We start from the raw sequence: 19,740 nt of genomic DNA, 5'->3' as shown, positions 1-19,740 counted from the left end.
TCAAAGCACATGTCTCAATCATGTGGCCTGAGTTGGTGGGAAGGACCAGCAGGCAGAATAGAAAGCCGGAAAGAGGGATGCTGTGGGCTGGCCGGGGAAGCAGGTGAAGCCCATGGGGGAGACCGGGAGGGTGGCCTCCTGGGAAGCACACAGCCCAGGAGGGCGGGGGCAGGGCTTGCTGGGCTGTCACCACAGGGGCCGCCTGTGTGCACCAGCCCTGGCCGAGCCACCTCAGGCAGGCCTATGACTGACCCACCAACTGACTGGGTAATTGAGGGAAGCTCTGAAAATTGAAAGAAGAGAAAAACAGCACAAAACAAAACCGGGGTTGGTACAGAAAAGCACCAGTCACGAAGAGGTCACAAGTTGCCTTTATCATGAGTGGGTTTTGAATTTTGTCAAGTGTTTTTTCTGCATATTCTTACTTTTAATTCTTACTTGAATGGTGGTAGAATTGAGCTCTGAATCCATTTGGTCCTAAGCTTTTAGCTTTGGGGAGGTTTTTGTGTTTTGGTTTTTTTTTTAATTAATATTTGAATCTCCTTATTTGCTACTGGAGTGTTGAGTTTTTCTATTTTTTCTTGTTTTAGTCTTGACAGGGTGCATGTTTCTCAGAATTTATCTATTTCTTCTAGGTTTTCCAATTTGTAATTGTTCATGAGTAATAGCGGCCCCTTATGATGATGCTTCTTTACTTCCGAGGTATCTGTTGTAATGTCGCTTTCCTTTCTGTGGTTATTTCCGTTTCCTCTCCTTCTTCCCTTAGGTAAGGGTTTATTGATATTGTTTGCTTCTTTTGAAAAATGCACTTCCAGTTCTTGCACATGCACACTGGGCATTCTGGCACACGGGCAATGTGTTTAGAGCTGTCGCTTAGCAACGATCATTCTGGGATGAAAGATTCCAAACCGTTGAGCTTCCCAGCTGGGAGGTTGTGGCGGGACGGCTCTGGCTTCCCTGTAGTGCTTGTGTTGGGTTTAGGGGACTGTGAAGAGCCGAGGGGGAGGTGAGGTGTGTTTGGAGCCCATAGGCTCTGCGATGAAGAAGATTTTTGGCTACAGGAGTGAGAAGGGCGAGTCGCCCTTAGACTCCTCCATCAGCCTGGGGAGAGACAGAGGTCATCGTAGAACCAGCTTCCAGCCCGGGTACCGCATCCGAGACAGGGACCTCAAAAAGATCCACAAAGCTGCCAGCGAAGGCAATGTAGCCAAAGTGCAGCAGGTTCTGTTGCTCAGAAAGAATGGCCTGAACGACAGGGACAAGAAGAACAGGTAAGTGGGAGGAAGGGCCTGGCAGGGCTCCCTCCTGTGAGTTTCCCCTCCAAGGCTCGCAGACACCTTTGTGGGATCCAGCACCCCACAGACTTTTCGGCTGCAAAAGCCTTAGCTGCTTTCAGACCTGCTTATAATTCCCCTTATAGAGCACTTTACTGGTCATTTTAAAGTGATTTAACTGAATGACAGTAATCACAGAACTGAAATAAAACATGAATAGCATCTTTTTTTCCTTCTTCCTTCTCCTCCTCTTCATTTGTTATTATGCATGCATTAACATGATCTACTCATGAGTAGGAGAAGGCAATGGCACCCCACTCCAGTACTCTTGCCTGGAAAATCCCATGGACGGAGGAGCCTGGTAGGCTGAAGTCCATGGGGTCGCTAAGAGTCAGACACGACTGAGCGACTTCACTTTCACTTTTCACTTTCATGCATTGGAGGAGGAAATGGCAACCCACTCCAGTGTTCTTGCCTGGAGAATCCCAGGGATGGTGGAGCCTGGTGGGCTGCGTCTGTGGGGTCACATAGAGTTGGACACGACTGAAGCAACTTAGCAGCAGAAGCAGCAGAAAGAGCTCTCAAGTTCTATAGCCCTCAAGAAATCTTCTGAAACTCCGTGGCTCTCACATTGTTTTTCTCATGTGATTTATGAAAACTCTTCTTCCCTTGGATCGTCCATTGTGGATATTGGCAGTGGACAGATTTTTGATGTTGTCGGCATCTTATTTTTAATGTTCACATTTTTATACCATAGTGTTATATATTACAAAAAACTGCATAGTGAGAAAAATAATCCCCATGACAGGCCAACTTCTGGGTTAAAAATTCTTCAGCTACAATTCAACAAAAAACTGCATAGTGAGAAAAATAATCCCCATGACAGGCCAACTTCTGGGTTAAAAATTCTTCAGCTACACTGTTTTATATCAGTGTACACTTATGTGTCTATGTTCTTTGCTGAAGGACCTTAGAAGACAGCTTTGAAGTAGGAAGCTGGCTGTGTCCTTGAACAGGAGGGCATTTTCTTAGGATCTATGGTCTTTCCATATTTAAACCAATAAACATATTGTGGTTTTAAAGATTTGGGGTTACACATGCTGTCTTTAGTTGTGGTGAAATTAAAAGTTTTGTGTAGAAGGCAAAGATTTGCCCTTTTAGATATCAAAATTTGCTGGGTGACATTTTCTATTAGGAAAGATAAATTATGTGTAGATGTGGGAGAAATAACCTGGTAACTATTTAGAGAAGAGTAACTAGATTTTTATCTCACCAAAAGTTTCAGATGGAGTATGGATCGAAAATTTTAAATACACAGGGTGAGAAAAGTACGAGAAGAAAACTGAAATTCCTATCTATACATTTTTTTGTGTGCTGACAAAGACCTTTTTTTTCCTGGTTCTACTGTTTATTAACCTTAATATTTTTTTAATTGGATGGTAATTGCTTTACAATGTTGTGTTGGTTTCTGCTGTACAACATCAGAAATCAGTTGTAAGTATACGTATATCCCACCCCAGAGACCTTTCTAAGAATGATTTCAAAGGCAAGAATTCTGGAGTTTCCTGGGTTTCACCTCCCCACTCCACCCCCCCAAAAAAGAAGAAAAGAAATCTGAAAGTTGCTAAAGCGACCCCTCAAATTTAAAAATCTCTGTAGATGAAGCTGTGTGTAGGGAAGCTGGATGAGCAGACAGGACTTGTCTTTCTGGCATTAATAGGAATGTGGCACAGATAAAAATAATTTGTCATTTTCAATTTAATTTAGAATTTTTTGTGAGGGTTGGTATCCTGTGACACTTTCAGTCTTTTCAGAAGTCGAGGGAATCTTGGGAATTTCCTGGCCGTCCAGTGGTTAAGACTCACTGCTCTGGGCCCAGGGTTCGATCTCTGGTGAGGGAACTAAAGTCCTGCAAGCTACAACGACAGATTGTACAACATGGTGAATATAGCTAAGATGTTATAGTCCCTTAAATGCAGTGTAACCTGTAACAGCTGTGGGTCACTGTATGGTGCACTGTATGATATAATAATATATAACACACGTCGTCTCTAAAGCAAGCTTAGATGGAAACACCTCACAGGAATTAACCAACAGGAAAAAAGAGACATGAACAAACAAAAATGCTACAGTTTATAGTTGTAAAGACTATGAATTATAAATTATATTCCAATGTCAGAGATGTTAAAATGTGAGAAAATGAGCATATTAGAATCATCGAAGTACAATGTTGTCTCTAATCCTCAAAACATATCTGCAAAGGAGGTGTAATATCCTTTGACTTCATTCAGATGTTGTCCTTGTAAGATAGTAGTAATAGTAGTAAATATGATAATACAATCTAACAATCACTAGCTGTTATCTATGCAAGGGATGGTTCTAAACCCTGTGCGTGGATCTCATTTAAGCATCGCAGCAGTGTCCTGTGAGATAACTACTACTCTGTCTCCATTTTGTTGGTGAGGAAATGGAGGTACAGAGAGGGTGAGTGACGGCTAATAAGTGACAAAGTCAAATTTAAACCCAAGTTAAGCTGAATCTCAAGGTCTCACGCATTCTATTCAAGTAGACTGTTCTTTCTTTACTGTGTAAGAAGAGCTAAACTAATATATGCTGCTCTTTCTCCAGAAGAAAATGAAATATTTGTTTCAGAGGGATAGGAGTACCATGCTATTGAGTGTTTTCAATCACACAAACAGTTATTTGTTTTGAAACAATTACACTACAGTTTCCTAAAAACTTGTCTTGCTTTCATAGGACTGCGCTCCACTTGGCCTGTGCCAATGGCCATTCAGAGGTGGTAGCTCTCCTCCTGGAGAGAAAATGCCAGCTTAACCTCGGTGACAGTGAAAACAAGACCGCGCTGATGAAGGTATGGGGCAGCAAACCATGTCCACATGAGATGCATGTGATTTAACTACTGAGACTAAAAATGAATGTATCTCATTGAAATATAGGGAACTGGTGAAGCTTGTGGACTATTTACTTTGAATTCCTAGAATTCACACTCTTGTTTCTTGGCACAACACTGACAGGCCATAGAATGTCAAGAAGAGGAGTGTGCGGCTCTTCTGCTGGAGCATGGTGCCGACCCAAATGTCACGGATGTCAATGGCAACACCGCTCTCCACTATGCTGTCTTTTGCCAGAATGTATCACTCGCAGCAAAGCTGCTTTCCTATAATGCCAATCTAGAAGCCAGGAACGAGGTATAGCTCAACTAACATTATTCACAAAATATTTGCAAACCATTTTTCTAAACCAGGAGTGTTTATTGATAACAGTATGTAAATAGGTAGACTGAGTAGTGTCCAGCAGGCCCTGTTACCATGGAAACAACTCCAAAGTCACGCCAGCAGGTGGGTGGAAAATATCAGAGCCCACAGAAAGGGCAAAGCTCCCTCAGCCACCCTTCTACCCCAGAAGGAAGATTTTCCCACTAGAACGTGCTCGGGAGTGTGTGGTAGGCTCAGATCAGATCAGTCACTCAGTCATGTCCGACTCTTTGCGACCCCATGAATCACAGCACGCCAGGCCTCCCTGTCCATCACCAACTCCCCGAGTTCACTCAGACTCACGTCCATTGAGTCAGTGATGCCATCCAGCCATCTCATCCTCTGTCGTCCCTTTCTCCTCCTGCCCCCAATCCCTCCCAGCATCAGAGTCTTTTCCAATGAGTCAACTCTTCGCATGAGGTGGCCAAAGTACTGGAGTTTCAGCTTTAGCATCATTCCTTCTAAAGAAATCCCAGGGTTGATTTCCTTTAGGATGGACTGGTTGGATCTCCTTGCAGTCCAAGGGACTCTCAAGAGTCTTCTCCAACACCACAGTTCAAAAGCATCAATTCTTCGGCGCTCAGTCCTACAAAAAATGAAGGCTTGGGGGGAGTGAAGTGATGTGATGCGTGGCTGCTTCCAGCGGCTCAGAGAATGGGCTCAGCTGCTGGAGGAGGGATGGGGGTAGGAGGAAGGAGAACCAGTGCCCAGCAGGGGGAGCTGGGGGGTGCAAGTGGGCTGGAGAGGCAGCAGGCCTGGAGCCCTGAGCCCTCCAGGACCCCGGTTCTGAGATCCAGTCACGTGGGTCAGGTCACGTTTGACACCCAGCAAGGGTGTCCTGGTGACCACTTGGTTCTCCAGGTACAAGTGGGTCTCGCACGCTCAGCCCTGGGGGGTGCTCAGCGGGGTTGCAGCTGAGTGTGGGCAGCTGATGATGGTGAAGCTGCCCCTCCTGCTCTTTCTCCTGTGGCTGCAGCTCTGGAGCTGCAGAGAGAGCTCCCCAACTCTCACAGGTGGGCTCAGTTTTCCTTGTTTGGCAGCTCCAGCCTTCCCTGAGTGAAAATATTTTGAAAGCACTTGATTGTCTAAGATATCACTTTAAATCACGATATTGCTCAAGACGCATTAGGGAGTAAAGCATTCTTTTTTGTGTCGATGGCAGATATTTGTGGTAACACTGCACTTTTTAAAGGTAAAACTTTTTCCAAGTATTTTACCCTTATTGAAAAAAAAATTTTTTTTTCCTAATTAGTCTAAAATAACACAGTAAAGCAAAATTTGCCTTGGAAATAGACATTGTCTTAAAACTCAAACAAGCATTTGACAACATAATAGAAATCTTGCTGCTGCTAACACATTCCAATTTTATGAAAAAATGATTTATATAAAAATGATTTCTCTCTCATTGCCCAAGGCTTCAGAGGCTAAAAGGAAAGGCAAAGGAGCGAGCAGATGAAAAATGCAGATCAAGTTGGAATTTTGGCAGTTGGGGTATGCCAAGAACAGGTGTTTTTTAAAAATATTTATTAGGCTGTGCTGGGTCTTAGTTTCAGTATGCAGGATCTAGTTCCCTGACCAGGGATTGAACCCAGACCCCCTGCACTGTGAGCACTGAGACCCAGCCACTGAACCACCACAGAAGTCCCAAGGTTTTGGTTTTGGGGTTTTTTTCTTTCCCCTTCAGTTTATATATTTTGGTAAGGTGCTTTTCAGTCTCAGGACAATAGTTGTTATTTTGAGAAAGAGATTGAGTGAATTGGAGACTTGCCTAGATACCAATTTTAGGAAGACTTTGCAGAAATCAGATCAGCAGTGAACAGGTGGTGATTAAGTTGGGAAAAAAAAGAGAAGAACAAATATTTAACAGAAATATTATCCTATTCTGGCAGAAACAGCCAGTTAGACAAGAGTCTGGACTCTGCTCTCAATCTAGAAGGTCTTGATGGAAAGTAAGGGGTTTATAAACAATGAGATCAGGTTGCCTTTTGTGTTGATTAGTCCCTGTTCTACCATTATTTACCCAGGAAAATTTAATTCTGTTTTGATGACTCTTATCTCTTATACTTTTCTTTTTTCTTCAAATCCTCAAGTAAGAGAAGGAACTGGCCATGTGGGTGAGAGATGAGACTGGAATGTTTGCTGCGCTAATTCTCAGCTAGAGTGTGCTGGTGAAAACCACAATCACTTGGGAAAGTTTATAAAAAAATTTACAAGCCTAGGCTGTTCCCTGAAGATTTTGATGAAATAAATCGAGGAAAGCCTGGACATGTGTATTTAGAAATATTTCCTTGAGATTCTGATACGATCCTTGGTGAAGAACTACGGAGTGATTAAGGATAATTTCTAAGTGCACCTACCTCAAAAATAAGTAATCGATAGAAGAGTTGGAGTTTGATCAATGCTGGCTACTTCCATCAGCTCCTTCCTTTGCAACAATATTAGCCAGACTTTTTCCTCTCCCTCTGTGATTGAGAAGTTAAAAGGAATATTTTTGGCAAAATCTATTGGCCTGAATAATATAACTCCTTTTTCTTCCAACCACTAATTATTCAGTGACACTCCAAGAGTCTTTAGAGATTTGCTCATGGTGAAGTCACTTCGTCTGTAGAGTCTGACCCTTTAAGAATTTTACACCTTCTGTTATCAACCAGGTCATGAGGTCAACAGATGTTTGTTACCAACAGTGTTTTCCTGACTGCAGTAATAGTAACTCATGAGCCTTCTTTTGGTGTCAGCAGGACAGACTCTTGCAGTGTGTGTGTTAGATTTGCTGAGCCCTGGCATAAGCAAGACGACAGCTTTAAACATCAAAACCCATGAAGTTAGTACAGATGGGGATTCTTTTAATAATTTAGTTTCAGCAGTCTTAGGAACTCATTATCCATTTGGTTAATAATCTGGGAGAATTCTAGGAACAGATTGTAGTTTTAACAAGCAGTGGAAACAGTCTTAAAGTGGGAATTTTGAGTCTTGTTTTTTTAAATTTATTTTAATAAAATTATGAGTCAACAGCAATTTTTATTACATATTGAGACCCACTTTTCTTGTGAAACACATGATACTAAAGAAAGGAAAGCTTTCACATACAAATATTTGCTTTATGCCCACCTGTTTGGAAACGGCAAAACGTGAAACCACAAGTGGGCTACAGAGCAAATGTGGTCCTTGGATATGTTTAGCTTACCTACCTCCACAGACTGAGTCAACATTTAAAACTTAGCAAACTCATGCGGAAGTCTGCATTTCAGGCTTCTTGGAGAACTCAATCTGGTCCCCCTTGAGCCCATTCTACTGTTTGGTCTGCGTGTGGAGGCCGCCCCTGTTTGCTCTGCGTGTGGAGGCCTCCCCTTCTGTATGGGGCGTGTGTTCGCAGGTTTGCCAGCCTCACCTGGCTTTTTCACTTACTCAAGCCATCAGCTTTCCCTCCATAAGCATTTGAGTTTCCAATTCTTGTTTTATAGTTTATTTTGATAACTATTTCAAGATTTTAAATACAGTCTAATTAATCTATAATTGATTTCATATTTTAAAAGAATTTCTTCAGGATGGGATTCAATTTTTCAAATTAGAATTTTAAGTTGGTTGTGGCAGTTTCACACTGAATGAGTCTCCCAAACACACAGGATTATGAGAGAGAGCGCAGGGAGAATTCACGGAAGAGCAACTCCTCGAGAAAACGCTGAGTGCATATTTATTGGTAACTTATATTCTGAAGGAGATCAGTCCTGGGATTTCTTTAGAAGGAATGATGCTAAAGCTGAAACTCCAGTACTTTGGCCACCTCATGCGAAGAGTCGACTCATTGGAAAAGACTCTGATGCTGGGAGAGATTGGGGGCAGGAGGAGAAGGGGACGACAGAGGATGAGATGCCTGGATGGCATCACTGACTCGATGGACGTGAGTCTGAGTGAACTCGGGGAGTTGGTGATGGACAGGGAGGCCTGGCATGCTGCAATTCATGGGGTCGCAAAGAGTCAGACACGACTGAGCGACTGAACCGAACTGAACTGACCTTGTAATCTTTAACTAAGAACAGTAAAGCAAGACAGAGACCAGAACACTGGGATTAAGGAAGCTTCCTCCTGGAGGTCTGGAGGTAATTACATGAGAGTCGTCAAGAAAGGTCTTTGAAGAGAAGCAGTGTTGTTCTGTGTCAAAACAGCATCTAGCTAAAGCTGACCTGTCAGGTTAACTTAAGGGCGGGGGAAGGAACAAGCAAAGGAGAATGAGTAAGATTAAATTTCAGGAGACTTTGCTGAGAAAGCCAAAAAACATGGTGCCCACAGTTGGTTTTTTGGAAGAAAGAAAAACACAAAACAACCTTTCTCTTTGCGTGTTCGTGTAGAGGATAATATTCCCATTGGAATGTCTGTAAACCTCATGAGGTAACTCTTGGTCATCCTTGGATAGCTTGTGCATGCTACAGATAATATTATATAGTCCTGCCTCAGCATTGTTCCTAAAATATGCAGTTGATTTGGTAGCTGATTGATTCTCTCTGGAGGAGTGTTGAGACTAGTAATAGAGCAAGTAAATACTACAATATTCCTGATAAATACTATGATAGAAGAAAGATCCTTGCAACCAGTAAATGTTGAAAGTGCGTTTTAGAGAATGACTCTGTGGTTCATCTTTGGAAGAGGTAGAGGAGGAGCATTTTATTATTTATCTTTTTGAAATACATATTTGGCTGCACTGGGTCTAGTTGTGGCACGTGGGATCTTTAGTTTCGGCACGTGGAATCTAGTTCCCTGACCAGGGATGGAACCTGGACCCCCTGCCTTGGGAACTCAAGTCTTAGCCCCTGGACCCCCAGGGAAGGCCAGGAGGAGGAGCATCTTGAAGAGATAGAAGGCGCGCCAGGGGATGAGGAGAAGGGGCTCCCTTTTGTTTACTTTCTGAATTATATGTTTAAGTTCAGAGTATCTATTGCATGATTTTCCGTTCAGTTTAGAAATAGGTTAACTGTGTACATTAGAAATGGTTTTTCCTGTTTTACAGGATGGCCTTACACCACTCTTACTTGGCATAAGTGAAAGGAAACAGCAAATGGTGGAATTTTTAGTAAAAAAAGAAGCAGATATACATGCGGTTGATAAGATGAAAAGGTACAGTTGTTCTTTTTCTTTTTACAAACCTTAGTGCTGTTCTCGGGTGCTAAGATCAAGATTAAATTAATAACAGGTTTCATTTGTGATCAGCACTTCATCAGTTAGGTAGAAAATCAATTATTCTGACTGGGAATCGTGAAAAACTATATAGCAGGAATATATAGCAGGATTCATATTCCTTTATAATATCGAGTGATGTCATATGCAACCTATTCTTTTTTCTGGTTGATCTTGTAGTAGCTGAGGGATTTCATACTAGTTTCATTAGCTGTATAAAATATGGATTCTGCTTTTCAGTTTACCTTATGACAGTATTGAATTTCTTAATTATTTTATAACGATTGTTTAACCTCTACTTCGTATGTATTTTTCCTTAAAAGATGCATACTAAACATAAAGGACTTGATTTTGTCTTTTGGATGACTCTTTGCTTTCAGTTACTTTCTTTGAAATATACTGATGTTATTAGATTGCAGAAGAGTCCTTCACAGTTTAGTGACTAAACAGCAACAAAAAAGTGATGAGTAATCACTGTCACCAGATACTGTGGGCTCATCAGTTTTTATCCTTTTTCATTTCTAGTACATTTTGATGTTTTCATTTTAAATGAAGGTGGAAGGAAGAATGATAGGTTTAATTGGATAAACAGTTCCTTTAACAAAGATAAGTCAGAGGTGGATGATACAGATGAAAATGATGGGCTTTAGATTCAGACTGGGTTCAACTCCTAGCTTTCCTACCTATTAGGGTTATGACCCTGGGCACAGTACTTATCATCAGCAAATAAGTTTCCTGGTACAAAAAGGCAAATAGTAATGCATCCTTCAAAGGCGGCTGTGTGTATATATAGCATTTCATTTCGTGAAGAGCACATGCTTGTCAACATCATTAAGTGCCTCGGTGACTATTTTTATTTCCATTATTGTTAATATTTTTGTTTTAAGCCTGCAAATAGCCTTTGCTTAACCCAACCTCTAGCTGACTTTGAAGCATAATATATCAGACTAAGGAGGAAACGGGGGATTCGTCCTTTAAATACTCACCTGCCTCAGATAAGTGACCTCAGCATAGTTTCTTGTCCATCAAGGACTTTGTTATTATTTTTTTAAAGCATTTATTTATTTGACTGCGTGCAGTCTTAGTTGTGGGAACTCTCAGTTGCAGCATGTGGGATGAGGTTCCCTGTCCAGGGGTGGAACCTGGGCCCCCTGCATTGGGAGCCTGGAGTCACAGCCCCTGGTCCACCAGGGGAGTCCTCATCAGGGACTTTTGAAATAGTAACTGCTGCTGCGTGCCATCCCAGTGGGGCAGGAGGCTTCTTTTCCATCCCTTCATTTTAGCCGTGGAAGTAATTTACAAGGATGTACACTTGAGCATGTAAATGGTCAGTTCTTCATGGAAGGGCAAGATGTTAACTTGGTAAAGCATATCAAACGAGCTTTTTTTGTATGTTAACTCAACTTCCTGAGGGTGACGTCATCTCTCTGTTGTTTTAGAACCGCCCTCATACTTGCTGTCAATTATGAATGTACCGATGTAGTCGGTCTTCTCCTTCAGCGAGGTGCTGATGTCTTTTCTCCAGATGTCTTTGGACGGACTGCGGAAGAATATGCTGCTATTAGTGGTTTTAATATGTAAGTGTTTACATTAAAATGCCAGGTATCACTAAACTGCAGCCAAAAAGAATTTTAACTGTTACTTGTTACATGACCAGTGAGAGTTGTCTGTTTGGTGCAGGCAGCTTCTATCCTGTGGGGGCACCTTTCCTTAGGTCATAGGTTCCCTGTCATCCTTCCCAGAGTAGTGGGTGTCAACTTGCCTGAGATTCCATAGTTACAGTTGGCCCCCTCATGGGATCTGTTTCCTGTAAGAATGAAAATCTTCCAAAGGATTTATCTGCCTCATTTACCAGAAATCCTTAAATCTCAAGTAAGTTAGTTCAGAGAGGAATTTAGAGAGGTAAGCCCTGCCTAGGACTTGCCAGGATCCATTGTAAGAGTAGGGTAATGTCTTCCAAGTGAATCGGAGATAAACATGGAGATTAAGCATCATTGTCAGAAAGATCTGCTGGTTGAGAGTTTGAGCAGGTAGAGAATGGAGAGTAGCGGTCCAGGCCAGGTCTTGATTGTGATTAGTTTTCTGCACTTGGTGTGATTAGCTGCAATAAAGGGGGATGATTATGTTATCTAATGTAGTGAGTTCATATTTTATAAATAAATTTAGGTACAAATTATATAAGAGCTGAGGTTCCCTAAATTACGAACCACAAAGAACAACTGATCACCATAATTAATAACAGTTTCCTGCAGCCCTTGAATGCTAAACATATAAGAAAACAGACATTGGTTTTATTGGGGATTTCAAAGTAGTTCCAGCAATAAAGTTCAAGAACAAATTATTCCATTCTGCAAGCATTTTGGGGATATATTATCTCATTAGATCCCAGTTGTGTAGAGGAAGACTTTGAACTCCACAACTTCTCTAGAAACAAAGAGCAGTTGGTTACAGAGCTGGGATTTGCAAGTTTGAAAGAGTTTTCGTATGCCAAGCTAAATCTAGTTAATCTACTGAGCTATATTGCCCTCAGTTCATGACTACTTCATCTTCCTTTTCTTTCTCCTTTAAATACATACTAAGCAAAACTTTGTAGAACTTAGAAACTTGAAATGTATGGGACAATTGTAGTTTTGATATTATCGCTGACCTTGTCTGTCTGAAATAATCTAAGAATTTAACATATTTTGTAGTTGTTTTTCATATTAGTGTTAAAAAATTATTTATCACATTTTTAACACATAGCATTTGCGAACTGATCTCTGAATATAAAGAAAAGAGGCCTAAAACTACTCCCGAAAACAGCAACCCAGGTACGTCATCTGCTAATAATGAATTACTCTTGGTGATTCCACCATAGATAAAGTAGGAGTGAGGAAGTTTCAATAATGAAAGAACTATGATAAAATTAGTATAAAATGCACGTGTATTTTATTTTTAAATTAATTTCTTAATAGTCTAGTATTCAGAATTGTTAAAGAAGTTAATTGTAGGTAATTTAACATCAGAGACAGTATTGTCTGAAAAGAATTCCATGTATTTAATCACAGCCACTAAAATCCTGTAGTAGATTTTTGTGTAAATTAGAAAAAATGTTTGTTAGTATGATATATATTTCATCTATAATCATATTATAACACATTGGACTTCTTATAAAAGTGGAACTTTAACTTTTACAAATAGTTTGCATTTAGTGAATGAATAGTTATCAGTTACTGTGTAGTGATTAGTCTCATTAAAAAAGTTACCATCGTTTAAACTGGAAACCTCAACAATCCCTTCCTGGTAGGATAAGAAATGATAAACAGTAAGAACTGCAATGCTGAGCCAGTGTGCAGTGTACCAGGAAGAGATTACTTTCGAAAGATACCTTGGAATAGTACAGATCAGAAAAGCAATGCCTAGTTGAGAACCACCGGTTATTTTGCTTATTGTACCAACAAGGTCTCTATTACCAACTTTATTCCTCACAGATCCAAAAAGAGTGAGATAGGTTGGCTTCATTAGAACCAGATGTTTCCTTCTGTGTGTTGGATAATTGTCATGATAGTATAGTTTTGTAAGAACAACATGTTCTGTTGCCATTCTTTAAAAGAGTATCATAATAGATTTTCAAATAGATCAACTCAAAAGACCCCAAACACTTCACATTAGCAAAAACACCACTATGCCCCCTTGATGTGGCATCTAGCACATTGTACAAGCTGTCTGAGAACACCTTTAAACTTAGTAGACCTCTATCTAATCAAAAGGGGCTTCCCAGGTGGCTCAGTAATAAAGAATCCACCTGGCAATGCCTGAGATCCTGGTTTGATCTCTGGATCGGGAAGATCCCCTGGAGAAGGAAATGGCAACCCACTCCAGTATTCTTGCCTGGGAAATCCCATGGACAGAAGAGCCTGGTGAGCTATAGTCCATTGGGTCGCAGAGAGTTGGACACGACTCAGTGACTGAACAACAACAACATCCATCAAAGGACTTCTGTATGTTAGAGAAGATACAGAGATGACATAGAGTCTTGGTCTTCGATATGCTCAGAACAGAATAGAGTTGTCCCTGGTTACTTTCTATAGTTTTCTAAACACACTTTTCAAGGAAATCATTCTTATTTATTTGTTCATTTGTTCACTGAAGAGATAACTATCAAGTGTCTTTTACGTACCAAGCATTGTTCTGATGTTACAGTGTGCAAATATTTAAAAATCACTGCCCCTGCCCTCCAGGCTCGAGCTTGGAGGACCCCTCTCCCTCCATGTGAGTCATCCCTCCAGCATCAGATCATGACGACACATGTGAAATGCTGTCCAACAGCACCAGAGTCTGTAGCTCCTTCCATCCTTCCCTTCCTCCCCTTATTCATCAGCTTAGGATCTGATGACGAATGCCTTCCAAGCTGAAAAAGCATGATTTCTATCAACATTTGCCATATAATGGGGAGGATTGATATAATGATATCCCTCAGTAGAACAGAGCACTGTTTAGACCATCCTGCTCTAGGTGGTCCAGATACCCTTGAACAATGGAAGGAAATAGTCTCAAGAGAGTGTACTTTTCACATGTATTAGTACGTATACACATATATTTAAAACATTAAGAAGTTTAGCTTATGTGTACCCTACTGCCTGCTCACCACAAGTCTGGTCCTCATCCCCACCACCCAGCTGACCCCCTTCACCCATTTGCCCTCCCCCACCTCCCTTTCAAGAGATCATCCTTTCTAAATCTAATCACTACATCTCCCATACTTCTCTTACATTTGGAAAGAGGGCCAGGAAGACTTGTTTCCTATGTTTTCCCACGCTCTGAAGTTCAGTGCCTGTAGACCAAGCTTCCCTGTGAGAGGGCGTTTTCATCCTGAACTGAAGAGCCAGAGAATTTGTGTTGTGTCCCAGCAAGACACCTGTTCCTCTGTTCACTGCTCCAGGCAATGGAAGTCCAGGAACACTGTGCTGTTTAAGCGTGCTCTTGTCAGCTTATCGTACTGATTCTATTAATGGTGCAGTATCATTTTCTGTCAGTCTCCAGGAGTTTGGTTAGGATTATGGTCATTGTAAACAGCAGTTCTTCCTTCTTTCTTTCTGTTCTACATTTGATGACTATAAGGAGAGCAATGGTTCTTCGGTATTAGTGGCCCATGAGGATAATACGATCACTACTCCCTCTAGTGTGGTCTCCAGGTGTGGTCCCAAAGGAATACTTTTAAACAAAACATCAGTCTTGAGGTTTTAATCGTCTGTATTTTTCTTTTGTTGATTTAAAATGTGTCTTACTTTTTTCTTTAATAGCGGCTAAGAGTTCTGAAGAAGACTCTTTAAGCAGGTAGGATTTAACGAATTTTTTAAAATTGTACGTGTTACTAAGAGAACACACAGAGAAGAGAAGCTAATGTTTGTTGAGTGTTCTACTCTGGGTTAGAGACTGCATTATGTGCTTAACATTTGTGACCTCATAGAGTCATCAGAACAGCTTTGTAAAGTAACTGCGTCCTATTTTACGTAATTAGGCAAATGGTTTGGGGAGGTTGATGAATGAACCATGATTCCATGGTTAAAATGAGTTGACCTGTGATTTGACAGCTGGCCTGCCTGGCTCCAACATCCACTCTCCTGTCCCTCAGCAGAGATTGAGAAGTACCCGTGTAGCATATAAGTGAAACATATAAATTATTTCTTTGACTTGTGTCCATTTTAAGTTTTAGACATTGCGGGGAACTCCTGTATTCCCTTTACAGTGAAGGGGAGGAATGGGGCCTTCTCCATAAGTGATTTCCCTGCTGAAGGACCAAGACTGCCATTTTTGATGGACACAGTCTAGGCTCTGAACCAGGGACAGACAATGGAGAAGGAGCAGCATATCCTTCTGCTTTAAGTCACCAGGTTTATTGCAGTTTGGGCAAACAAAAGTTATGTCAGTCCATCAGTTAGATTTTCAGTTCAGCTATTAGGACTTGGTGAAAACATGTTATTTTCAGGCTCTGCCAATATATTGGCTGTCAGTCTTTGCTATGGAAACTAAGAATGAGTCTTACCTAGATATGTCCTAGGTTGGGAGAGATGGAAGCAGAAATAGGTAACTAAAATCTCTTTTGGAGACTTCTCTGGGGGTGCAGTGGTTAAGATGGTTAGTAAGACTTCTCCTTCCAATGCAGGTGGTGTGGGTTCAATCTCTGGTAGGAGGAGCTGAGATCCCACATGCCTTGGGGTCAAAAAGCCAAAACATAAAACAGAAGCAACATGGCAACAAATTCAATAAAGACTTTTAAAATGGTCCACATCAAAATATCTTTTAAAAAATGTTTTAAAACAGAGGCCAAATTTTAATCATGTCAAGAAACTTCGTTTACTACATAGATAGCCAAACTTTCACTTGCTTCTTTTTTTTTTTTTTTCATTTAGAGAAATGAACTCACTCATTTTCTTTGTGTTTATGCTCTAAAGGTTTTCCAACAAACCTGGTGTGGATTCATGGCCTACATCAGATGATGACATGTTAGGTTCTGAAACCAAGGTAAGGTGGTCTCTTGTGAAATTAGTTTTCATGCTCTGAATTCAGTTTCATGTAGTGTTTACTCTTAAATTCAGCAATGGTGTCCCTCTCACTGTTTTATGTTTGTAATGGAAAGTTCTTCAGAGCAAACTATTTTATAAAAATATGACTAGTTGATTTTTTTTTTATTTTTAACTTTGGTAAATACTGAAGGTGGGGTGAAGAAAACAATGGGCTGGAAAATATACAGTGACAGGAAAATTGTATTGGGAAAAGCTTTCCCGCAGTGAAGGAAATATGAATTTTGGTCAAGGATAGAGTCTTACTGTGAATTTTAAACCATAAGGACATGACTTTTGCAACACTCATAATGATGTCTTTAGTGGATATAATTACTTATTTTAATAATCATGGAATCTTCCTGGAGCCTTTCAGTTCCAAAACTATATAGTATATATCATCTAGTTGCCCTCCCGCCACTACCCACCACCCCTGGACACTTTATTTTGGTTTCTTGGCGTTGGCAACCCTCTCCAGTACTCTTGCCTGGAAAATTCCATGGACAGAGGAGCCTGGTAGGCTGCAGTCCATGGGGTCGCAAAGAGTCAGACACGACTGAGTGACCTCACTTTCACTTTTCACTTTCATGCATTGGAGAAGGAAATGGCGACCCACTCCAGTGTTCTTGCCTGGAGAATCCTAGGAATGGGGGAGCCTGGTGGGCTGCCGTCTATTGGGTCGCACAGAGTCGGACACGACTGAAGTGACTTAGCAGCAGCAGCAGCAGGGTTGTTAGGAGGGCCTTTTTTTTTTTTCTTTCTCTGTTTCTGTCTTGGCTCTGCATTAAGACTAAAAAGTTGAAGTTATAGAGATTTAGAAATTAAAATTCTGTGTCTCCAAAATCCATATTATAAAGGGATTCCACTGTGTTTTCTCAAGCATTCCATTAAGAGTATATTCACAACTCTTCATCTCATTGAAGAATGCATGTTTGCCTAAAATAATAACCAGCTATAGAAGCGGTTTCCCTTGTGGCTCAGACAGTAAAGAATCTGCCTACAGTGCAGGAGATCTGGGTTCAATCCCTGGGTTGGGAAGATCCCCTGCAGAAGGAAACAGCTACCCACTCCAGTATTCTGGCCTGGAGAATTCCATGGACCATATAGTCCATGGGGTTGCAAAAAGTCGGACACAACTGAGCGACTTTCACTTCATAGAAGCAGAGACTTTTAATAACCGTAAGACAAAACTTACAACTTGAGATTTTTTTTTTCTATTGTAGTTTTAAAAAAACCTACTCCAAGTTCTTGTGACACATTCTAAAACTTCAGATTTCAGACATTTTGTCTTACTGTGATTGAAGTATTCATCTTACAGCCCCGTATCAGTGTAAGCCAGTGGAGTTCAGGAAACAACTGTGCATCTCCTGGAGCACGTAGCATAGGTCTCGAGTGTAAGAATCCTGTTAATAGTTTTTGAATGTGAATAAATGAAGAGAGAAATGGTATCCTATATAATGTTGCAGGTAATATAGTTCAGTTGAGTTATGTTGAGGAAGGAGGTCCTGCATAACAAGGAAATAAATAAGAAATACGTGAAAAGTAAAAGGTTATAGTATTTTTTTCAGTGTCCACCAATTGTGAGATGAGAATTTTAGGTTAAAATTTTTGACCTTTTTAGCCCCATCTTGTGTTCCATTAAATGTTTCTTTTCAAGCCATACATTCTCCTCAGAATTTTGATTACCAGTTCTTTTTCCCAGTAAATAGTTAGGAATATTTCTTAATCAATTTTCTCTCTCTCAAGTAATACTTTACAACATTCAGGTAGTGATAGATGACCATGTGTGGCTAATCAAATGACATTTTTTATAGTGGCAAAATTCAGCTCTAATATGGTAGTATTTATAAACAAAAAGATTTAGAGTAATACTGACTGCTATACTAGGGATATATTATGAACAAAAGCCTCTGTCTTAAATATATGTTTTGTATACAATGTATGTTGATATTTTCATAAAATTTGAAGAACAATATAGATGCATAATTTATATATTAATAAAAGCATTGAAAACAGAGGCTTTGTTCATAGTATATCCTTAAGAATACTGATATATTACTGATCTATTGTATATGAATTTTAAATATATGTGTTTTTCCACAAACCTTATTATACTTATTTTTTTCCCTTAACTTTGTACTTGACTAGGAACGTCTCTCTCTTTGCTTTCTTTTCCTCCCCCACCTTTTTTTTTTTTTTTTTTACTGTTAACCTAATTTTTCCTTGTGGAATACTTTTCTTCAGTGTCTGTTCTTTCAGTCCATCTCTCTCTGCCTCTATTGTGAACATGTTTGATTATGGCTTTCTGTTTAGTGTGTTTGTGGCTTTCATTCATGATCATTTCCCTACAGGTTTACTCTTAGTTTTTTTTCCCTTTTTCTTTGAAAGAGCCGAATTGAAACAATCATTTGTCTTTAGTTGTTTAACAAACAGAATAGAAGTAGCTTATGCTGTTTGCACTTGTAACCTATCTAAATAAGGTTCTACTAAAATCTAAACTTTCATATTTCCCTTCCCAAGTGATAATTCATGCATATAGAAATCATGCAAGCATATGTCAAAATATAGCAATTAATTTAAATGTCTTAGTTTTTCAATAGTACTCTAAACTGCCAGGGATAAATTTTTTTTCTAGAACATTTTGGTAGAGAAATAACCTAGTGGGTGTCATAGTATTTGTACAGCAGTCAATTAGGGGTAAGGAGAGGAACATCTGGGGTTTCTGATGTCATCTGTCATAATGCTTACCCTATGAGAAGGTTAGTCAGTGGCAGAACTGGGATTTGAATCCACATCTGAATGACTCAAGAGCCTGTGTTCTTTGTGTTAGATCATATAGTAATGGGGGAGGTTATAATTCTTTTATTCAAGTTGATATTTATTATTCATCAAGCTCTTATTTTCTTCTCCAGAAGGAACCAAAACCAAACTTAGCAAAGCTAATGAAGGCTTTTCAGCAATCCAAGAGAAACCGTAAGTTATTTGAAGACTGTCCTCCTGGTGTTATTCACTGATTTGAAATGACAGAGGTTCTCATGTACTCTCCCCTGTTTTCACTGTATTAGAAGCAGAATGTGGCATTGTGAGACGAGAGAATACCACCCTCTCTGAGAACAATAATTCTGATAGTGAAATTGAAGATGTGGCTGAAACCCTTCCCAAACCATCACCTGGAGTCCAGGGCTTCTCTCATCCTGCCTCCCCAAGGCCTGATCCTCTTCCAAAACCACTCAAGACTCTAGCAGGCCTTGGTCTTGCAAAGGTAAGTTGTTTTGTTTTTAACACTTTTTTCCCCTGTACTTTTTTACACACCATCCCCTTGATCCTTATGATGACAAAAAGGATCCCACCGCAGAAATGGAAGACATCAAAGTCATGATACAAAATGATGTGATAATAAGAGCAATATATCTGCATGATTCAGATTTATAAATGTTGCCATACTAAGTATGCCATTATGAAAGAAAAAAACTACAAAGC

The 19,740-nt window shown here is 40.2% G+C and overlaps 1 protein-coding gene across 7 annotated transcripts in view; it reads left to right on the top strand.

Annotated features, from left to right (window-relative positions):
* Positions 1-291: 291 nt before the first annotated feature.
* The window catches only part of LOC522845 (ankyrin repeat domain-containing protein 26), a 78,320-nt gene continuing 58,871 nt past the window's right edge, over positions 292-19,740 (top strand). The window contains exons 1-10 of one of the 7 annotated variants that reach the window (XM_059884462.1): positions 292-1,271; positions 4,032-4,146; positions 4,310-4,483; positions 9,552-9,658; positions 11,158-11,295; positions 12,461-12,528; positions 15,001-15,034; positions 16,153-16,222; positions 19,173-19,233; positions 19,326-19,522. In XM_059884462.1, the coding sequence (XP_059740445.1) occupies positions 1,039-1,271; positions 4,032-4,146; positions 4,310-4,483; positions 9,552-9,658; positions 11,158-11,295; positions 12,461-12,528; positions 15,001-15,034; positions 16,153-16,222; positions 19,173-19,233; positions 19,326-19,522 (1,197 nt within the window). In that variant the 5' untranslated portion in view covers positions 292-1,038. The remainder of the gene's footprint in view (positions 1,272-4,031; positions 4,147-4,309; positions 4,484-9,551; positions 9,659-11,157; positions 11,296-12,460; positions 12,529-15,000; positions 15,035-16,152; positions 16,223-19,172; positions 19,234-19,325; positions 19,523-19,740) is intronic. The other 6 variants (XM_024989110.2, XM_059884461.1, XM_024989111.2 and 3 more) reach the window with 6 other exon arrangements.

The sequence above is a fragment of the Bos taurus genome, unplaced genomic scaffold (genome assembly GCF_002263795.3).
Source record: "Bos taurus isolate L1 Dominette 01449 registration number 42190680 breed Hereford unplaced genomic scaffold, ARS-UCD2.0 Leftover_ScbfJmS_2140, whole genome shotgun sequence".
Taxonomy (NCBI): Eukaryota; Metazoa; Chordata; class Mammalia; order Artiodactyla; family Bovidae; genus Bos; species Bos taurus.
The sequence above is the reverse complement of the archived record's forward strand: the minus strand, read 5'-3'. Positions and strand labels throughout refer to the sequence as shown.